This window comes from Pteronotus mesoamericanus, unplaced genomic scaffold (assembly GCF_021234165.1).
Source record: "Pteronotus mesoamericanus isolate MK-2021 breed Mesoamerican mustached bat unplaced genomic scaffold, CSHL_Meso_final contig_221, whole genome shotgun sequence".
Lineage (NCBI taxonomy): Eukaryota > Metazoa > Chordata > Mammalia > Chiroptera > Mormoopidae > Pteronotus > Pteronotus mesoamericanus.
Window position 1 is genome coordinate 5408719 of NW_026555092.1, and position 8293 is coordinate 5417011.

Sequence of the window (8293 nt, forward strand, 5' to 3'; positions counted from 1 at the left end):
CCGCCTCTGGTGGAGAAAGGCGGTGCGGCCAGGCCTCGCAAACCCTTCTTCTGGGGCCCCCAGTGGGAACAGGAAGGAAAGCGGCCGAGATGGCTCTAAGTGTCGCACGGCTTGGAGAAGTGGGTAGCTCGGTTGCATAAGGTGGAAGGAACTTGGTAGTTTGCAAAAGCCGGCTCTTGGCGGTAGCCGAAACCCAGAGCCCGCGGACTCCCACACCCCACCCCCCTCATTTATTGCCTTCAACACGCGCCTCCCCCCACTGCGCCCCCACCCCCTAGGCGCGCCGCCGTCTCGCTCGCCCTCCCCCCCATACCCCCTCCTCACTCCCTCCAGAGGAGGTGAGTTTAAACCCCGCCCACGTGACCCCAGCTGGGCCAATGAGCGGCGGCGGGAGGTGAAATCCGGTTCTAACCGGTCCGGGGCTCCCAGCGCTATAAAAACTTTATAAACCCCCCCGGAGCCCTAGCAGTGTGAAGAGGAGGCGAGAACGACCCCTGGACCGGCCAAAGCCCACGCGCTGCTGCATCCCCGCGTCCAGCCCGTACGTCCCGCCACCGTCGCCATCATGCCCAAGAGAAAGGTACGTGGCGCGAGGGCCCCAGGCACTGGGCCACCACTACCGGCTGCCTCCACCGCTACCGCCGCTTCCCCGGCTTTGGGGCGCGAGAATCGGCGCTCGGCTGGAGCATGCTCTGCCGCCCGGCGTAGGAACTCGAGACAGTGTCAGGCGGCCCCGAGCTAACCCTGCGCGGCTCGGCTGTCCGCGGGCGCCAGAGGCCATATTGGAGGAGCGGCGGCCGCGGCGGGAGGAGCCATGTTGGTGGCTGTTTATCCCGTTCCCCTCGGGCTAGACGTGCCCGCCCCGCGCCCCCTCCCCCATTGGCATCCCCCCCTCCGCGGGCGGGCAATTCAAACCCGAAAGGGCGGGAAGGCGGTGCTTGGGGTTGGCGGGCGGGGTAACGCGCTGCCGCCAAAAAACCGCCGCCGTGAGGGGCGGGGCTTCGCTGTCTGGCCCCGCCTCCGCCCACGGCCAGGGCACTCGAGACTCGCGCCGCTGCCGCCCACGAGTTCCCCCGGCTGCGCGCGCGCCTCACGTCTCCCGCCCTCGACGGCTGCCATAGCAACGGCGCTTGGGCCCCGCCTCCGGAGGGGTTTGTTTGCACCAGCTGCAGCTGTTGCTTTTGCTGCTGCCTGGTGCAGCGGCAAGGGCTTCGCGGCGCTCCTCTCCAGCTTAGCGCGCTCCCCCGGATCCTCTTGGCGGAGACTCTGAAAAGGCTTGGGTTCCGACACCCTGCGCGCTTTGGGATGGATGAAGCCTGATAATTATACAAATAAGGACTCCTACAGGTTTCTAAGCACTTAGGGTATTTGCATAGGAGGTGGGAGGTGCTAAACACTGACGATTTGTGTGTGTCCTAGAGAAGTTGGGTGCGAGACTTCCTTTTAGTTTTTCCTTAGGGTTGTATTAAGTTTCGTGAACCATTACAAATAGCCTTAGGAGCTGCAGGTTTCTTAGTTTTTGTTTGTTTTTTTTAATAGGCTGAAGGGGATGCTAAAGGAGATAAAGCCAAGGTGAAGGACGAAGTAAGTCTTACTTGTTGGAGTCTTACAAAGCTTTGGGTCCCTCTGGTGGTAATTAACCATAACCCTATCCCTGAATTTGCCTAAGTAAGTTCTGTTCACTTTTTCTGTAGTCTAGAACAGATTGACACTAAAGCATGTGGTTTTGTTTTTCTTAAATGGTTTGACTGTCCTGTTTCTAACTTTCTCGTTTTTCTTAATAGCCACAGAGAAGATCCGCCAGGTTATCGGCTGTAAGTGTGTCTGCTTTTAATTTCCACACATATTCCTGACTAGAAAGCATTAAGAAACAATCCCCTCTGCTTCCTGTGAGTGATGGTCAGTGGCTGGTTTTAATGAACTGCTCCACTGTGAACTTGAGGGTTTGAGATTCGCTGGTTCTGAAATTCTAATGCTAAAGTAGACCACTTCTGAGTATTACTTAAGTGTTCCTTTCTGAAGATAGGAAATTTTAATGGGCGGTCAGCCGCAGAATCTTTACAGAGTAGGCAAAATTCCTGGGTCACCAGTACTGTGATTTGGCGCTGTATGTGTGTGTGTTTTCTTTGGTCCATCTAATGTTCTTTTCTCCCCTCTCCTACAAATAAAAGAAACCTGCTCCTCCAAAGCCAGAGCCCAAGCCTAAAAAGGCCCCTGCAAAGGTGAGTAGGACTGGGACACAGAGTGTTTCTTGGAGTCACATAAGACTGAGCAGGGTTCCTTGTTTCTTACAAGAGACCTGCTATATAACAACTTCACTCTTTGGCACAGAATTGAGATATGACAATGTTAATAGCTCTGGGCCTTATAATTTATGTTCTCATTTGTCATTTTCACAGTGAGGACCATCCTTCAGTATCTTAATTAAGCATACTGGTGACTCCATTAATGGGTATTCTAAATTATTATGATAGCTTGCCTTATCTCTGAAATTTGTATATCAAGAACTCTCACCAGTTGAGAGAAAACTGCACTTGAATATTATAACATCCAAGTTTTAAACTGTCTTATTGTCCTATTATTTACACTCAGATAAAAATTTTGTATACTGCTGCTCACAGCAAATTAGAGATAATTTGGCTTTGTTTTGATGAATTGTTTTATCAGCTAGAAGAGGGTGTATAGTTTGTGTTTTATCTTTAATAAACAATCCTGCCTTGTGCATAACTTTGTAGACCACACACTGGTGATATAAATTTGGAGAAACAACTTTTTTCCTTTCTCCCACCTTGTAGAAGGGAGAGAAGGTACCCAAAGGGAAAAAGGGGAAAGCTGATGCTGGCAAGGATGGGAATAACCCTGCAGAAAATGGAGATGCCAAAACAGACCAGGTACAAGTGCTCCCACTTTTTCTAAAGCCCGCTCATTTGACTTAGTGATCCCAAAGGGTCTGTCTTGCCTTTTTCCTGTGTCTGCATCATTCCAAGTGTGTCACTCAATCTAGAATTTGCTTGTGATACTAGCTTAAATCCTGGGCTCTTGAAGTCTCTGTCATTCGATAAAAGGCACTGTGGTGTTGCTCTTTTCCTGTTAGGTTTGATATACTTATGCTATACATAGAGCCTTCAAGCTGAAAATAACCTCAGATCTCATGGTGTCCCCTTCCCCAATTTTAGCCAAGTTTCCTACCAAGCCATTCTTAAAAGAAGTACTGAGTGTCTGTGTCAAAGTACTTGAAACCTGAACTTTGGCCCAGGAGCAAAGTAATGTTATAGATGGAATGTGAATGAAGGTAGTTTTAAACTACACGTTGTATTAATTGGTCCGTTTTTCTTTTAGGCACAGAAAGCTGAAGGTGCTGGAGATGCCAAGTGAAGTGTGTGCATTTTTGATAACTGTGTATTTCTGGTGACTGTACAGTTTGAAATACTATTTTTTATCAAGTTTTATAAAAATGCAGAATTTTGTTTTACTTTTTTTTTTTTTTTTTAAGCTATGTTGTTAGCACACAGAACACTTCATTGTTGTTTTTGGGGGGAAGGACATACAGTACTTACAGAATGTCTCCAAAGCTGGACTGACATGGGGAAAAAACCACCTTTCCCTTCTAGTTTTGAGAGGCTTCCTCTTGGCTCCTGGGAGGAGGGATCCCTTGATGTTGACACATTAGCCACCTTGGCACAAACACCTTGTGGTGTGGGAAAACTAATTCATTTTTATGTCCTTTTCTCCCTCTCCACTTTAAGCATAGACTTGACTCCCTTAAGCCCAGAGACCTGTTGGGACTTGACCCCCCAAAAAATTGGTTACCAGTATGTTGGGCAATCTGGACTTTCCAGTGTCACCACTGAGATGGCATCCCTCAAAAGAGCAGCGGTTTCCTTTTTAGATTGTGGGTCTACAGATTGATAATTCTGCCATTTTCATTTCATTTCCTGAAAGTCAGGGTCGGCTTGTGAAAAGTTGTTAAACAACATGCCTAATGTGAAATGTCAACCCTCACTCTAAACTTTCCCTGTTCAGAGCATCAAATGAAGACTTCATTGGGTTTTATAGTGGCTTTCTGATTTTGGTAGTCCATTGAAGAAGGGAGTTTGAAAGTTGTTGTATACTGTTAACGATTGTCTGCCCATGTCCTGCCTGAAATACCATGATTGTTTATGAAAAGTATCTTTAATAAAGCTGGATACAGTTTGGCTTGGAATGCTGCCTCTAATTTTTTCCCAGCAGTGGGGGAGCCAGCTTATTTTTCTCCAAGTCGCTAGGGACAGGGTGCATTCTGCTGTGAGGTATAAAGGTTCTATGTACAATCTAATCGTTAATAGTTCTGTCCTATTAACAGTACAAGATGGAGTTAGATCCCACGGATGTAAGTAGACTTAGTCACGAGAGGCTGGGAACACAGAAGTGGTTTCTCTACTTGGTTGTGCAGCACTATCTGCAGTGTACTTCGGTAGGTCTGAGATTTCAGCCTGGGAGCTGACAGCAAAAGAGCCTCTAACGTTCACATTTAAAACTGTAAAATTAGAAAATGAGTAGATGCAGTTATAGTCCTTGTGTCAGGAGAAAATGCGTCTTCCTGTATTCACTTGAACATAAGATGAAGGCAGGTGGCATTGTGCTTTTAAGCAAACCTGAAAGTCCTCTGTGAATTGATTAAATTTTTGTCCTTGCTGAACTCAAGCTCCAAAAATAAAGCTGTTAACAGACTTTTCTGATTGCTTTAGTCTGGAGACCCCACAGAGAGAACCCTTTCCTCCAGGAATATAGCAAGAAGTTAATCTGTTAGGAAGTAAGATTTGTAATAAGTTGATGCAGTTTGCTTTCACAAGTCACCTCTGTTGTTTTGAGGTGAATTAAGTAAATTGGAGACTACCAGAAAATACCTTACATTGCATTGTTTATCTCCTTAGTTAAAAAGGTGTGTTAAAGTTAAGCCATTCTTGGCCAGTTTTCTGTAGTATACCTGATTTTCCCTCGGGACAATTGTGTAATGCAAGTTAACCAATTTTATGGATGAGGAAACAGGTTCAGATGAAGAAACTTGTTCAAGGTTATGTGTACATCTCATGAGTAGTCAGGATTCAAACCCCCAACTTCAGTAAAAATTTGTCCATTTAGGCAATTTCCGGTCATTTGCTGTCATTGTTGCTGAAATAGTTTTAGATTTTTTTTTTTCCACAGGAGAGGTTATCTTCCTGAGTGGAAACCATTACAACTGTTAGGAGGGGGGTACACCAACTTGGTTTTTGGGCAGAAATTGCAGAATTTGAGAAAGTCATAGTTGCAGTTAACTTCATCAATATTTGTATGGGTTCAGATTCAGTAAAATGTATTGAACCTGTGGCCTATGCTAAAAGCTCTGCCACATGCTCTTTAACATTTGGGTCAATCCTATGTAGTTTATCTTCATTTTGTAGTTAAACTACCTTTTAATTGACCAGTTGAGGTTAAACTCACTTAGTAACCTCTTTCTGTTACCTAGAAATTGGGATGGGTTGGGTGGGCTTAATTTTTTTAATTTTAATTTTTTTATTTCCTGGAAAATGTTTACTGATTTGATTGGCTGTGGACCATGAGAGTACCTGGGCTTAAAAAACAAGAAACCAGACATGAAAATATGGTAAGGGTATTTAAGACAGCCGTAATAGTATGCTCGGTGCAGCCCTGACCTGAACCGTCTAGTCATAGTGAGGGGATGTAAAAATTATTTACCTTCCCTTCAGCCCTGTCTCAAGCCCATTCTCACCCATCTCGGAAAGTCAACAGTAACCTGTGTTAGGATACATTGGACTCTCAGAAAAATAATAAAAGGGCATAAATAACAGGAAGATTTACCTCCAGTCCCAAGGTAGGGTGGTTCTAAGGACCCAAATGGTTTAAGATTTTATTTATTTTTTGAGAGGCGGGGAGGGAGAAAGGAGGAGAGATATCAATAGGTTGTTTCTGTCATGCCCCTAAGTGGGGACCTGGCCAGCAACTCAGGCATGTGCCCTGACTGGGAATCAACCTTCCAGTTCTCAGGCCTGCGCTCAATCCACTGAGCCACTCCAGCCAGGCCCCAAATGGTTCTTTACAAGCTTTTTTGTCCTCTGTTTCTCAGCATGTCCCACTGCCTCACCCAAGTCTGCTGCTTCAGTCCTTGACACGTACCTGTCCAGAGGCAGAAGACCTGTTTGATTTTTCTCTAATAATTGTTTCCCAGAAGCTCCTTAGCAAACTTGAGTATCCCTGGGCAGAACTGAGTCACCTGTGCAGCCCTACACCTAGGAGGGTTGGAACCGCAGAATCGTAGAACTCTCCTAACCCTAACAAAGTGGATGACCTTCCTGCTCTACTTGATCCCATGTGCTTCTCCAGGCCTCACCTTGGCCTACCTTCACTTGAGTATTTTACACTGCTGAGCACAAGCCCCTCCCCCCACCTTTTAAAAGAGTGAGCTATAATTCACACCATAAAATTCACTAGTTTAAAGCATAGAATTTAGTGGTTTTTAATACCATTCTCTAATTTTAGGATATTTTCATCACTCCAAAAAAGTCCCATACAAAAAAGAAAGTCACGTCTAGTTCCTCCTTTCCCAGCCCAAGGGAACTACATGTTACAATCTTTTCTGTATAAATGGGCATTTTTCTGGACATTTCATCTAAATGGAATCATACAGTGGGTAGTTGTGTGACTGGCTTCTTTGACTTAGCATAATGTTTTCTCATCCATGTCATAGCATGTATTCCTTTTATTGCCAAATATCTGTTATATGTATTTATTTATTCATTGATCAGTGGAGTTTTTTTCCTAAGATTTTACTTATTTCAGAGCAGAAGGGAAAGATAGAAACAGTTGCCTCTCACATACCCCCAACTGGGGACCTGGCCCGCACCCAGGCATGTGCACTGACAGAATCAAACTGGCCACCTTGTGGCTTGAAGGTCAGCACTGAATCCTCTGAGACACAACAGCCAGGACTATTTCCACTTTTTGGATATTAATACTATTATGAGCAATTTGTACAATTTTCATGTAGATACATATTTTTTCAATTCCTTTGGTCATGTACCTCTGAATGGAATTGCTGGTAATAGGGTATCTGTTTAAATTTCAAGAAACTGCCAGACCACTTTTCCACAGCAGCAACACCATTTTACATTCCCACCAGCAGTATATAAAGGTTCCAGTTTCTACCTATCAACAAGACGGACTTTCTTTCCTGTTTCTTTTTTTTATTTTCATCTTAGAGGGCATTAAGTAATATTTCATTTTGGTATTAATTTGTATTTCCCTAATGTCTAGGACTTTGGACATCTTTTCATATACTTGCTTACTATTTGTGTGTGTGTACATTTAGAAGTATATTAAATCCTTTGCCTATATTTTTATTGAGGTGCAGTTTTTTTATACTGGATATTAAATCCTTATCAGATACATGATTTACAAGTGTTTTCACCCATTCTGTGAGTTTTCTTACTTGATAGTGTCCTTTGACTCACAACAATTTTTAATTTTGATGAACTTCAGTGTAATGTTTGTGCTTTGGTGTCATATCTACATCCATTGCCTAGGTCAAGGTTATGAAGATTTACATCTGTGTCTTCTAAGAGTTTTAAGTAATTTTAGCTCTTAAATTTAGGTCTTTCAATTATTTTGAATTAATTTTTTATATAGAGTATGGAGTTGTCAAGCATTTCCTCCTATTTTTTAAAATTATTTATTGATTGATTTTGAGAGAGGAATATTGGTTTGTTGGGGTTTTTTTTAAGATTTTTACTTTTAGAAAGAGGGGAAAGGAGGGAGAAGGGGGGAGAAACATCAATGTGTGAGAGATAATATCTATTGGTTTCCTCTCACACACCCCGAAATGGGGGCAGGCATGTGCCCTGACCAGAAATCGAACCACCAACCTTTTGGTTTGCAGGCTAGCATTCAATCCACTGAGCCACATCAGCCAGGGCAAATATTAATTTGTTGTTCCACTTACTTATGCATTAAGTGATTATTGTATGTGCCCTGATGAGGGGTCAAACCTGCCACCTTGCTGTGGCAGAATGATGCCCTAACCAGCTGAGCTACCTGGCCAGGGCAGTGTTTCCTCGTTTTAAAAAGTGTTCTAGACCACTTTCTGAGACATTTGTCTAGGTCTAGGCTCTGTGATCACTACTTAAATCCCTCTAAGATCCCCTTCTCTACAGTTTCTCTCTGTGATATCATCCAGCAACGTTTTCACCTGCCCACATTTCAAGTGCAGTATTTCCACCAACCACCTGTGCAGTCCCATCCAGATGTACAACAGGCACCC

General features: G+C 44.2%; 1 protein-coding gene across 1 annotated transcript; it reads left to right on the top strand.

Annotated features, from left to right (window-relative positions):
- The first annotated feature begins 372 nt into the window (after positions 1-372).
- On the top strand, positions 373-4214 carry HMGN2 (high mobility group nucleosomal binding domain 2). The gene is made up of 6 exons (XM_054571496.1): positions 373-580; positions 1540-1584; positions 1785-1814; positions 2172-2222; positions 2796-2891; positions 3340-4214. Exons 1-6 carry the CDS (start codon positions 566-568, stop codon positions 3373-3375), a joined length of 273 nt encoding a protein of 90 aa, XP_054427471.1. The 5' UTR covers positions 373-565; the 3' UTR covers positions 3376-4214.
- The last annotated feature ends 4079 nt before the right edge of the window (positions 4215-8293 follow it).

Excerpts from the sequence above, each read along its gene's own strand:
- HMGN2 (XM_054571496.1), top strand. Across the intron at positions 1,815-2,171 it reads GATCCGCCAGGTTATCGGCT|AAACCTGCTCCTCCAAAGCC; the intron begins GTAAGTGTGTCT and ends TACAAATAAAAG. Across the intron at positions 2,892-3,339 it reads GAGATGCCAAAACAGACCAG|GCACAGAAAGCTGAAGGTGC; the intron begins GTACAAGTGCTC and ends TTTTTCTTTTAG.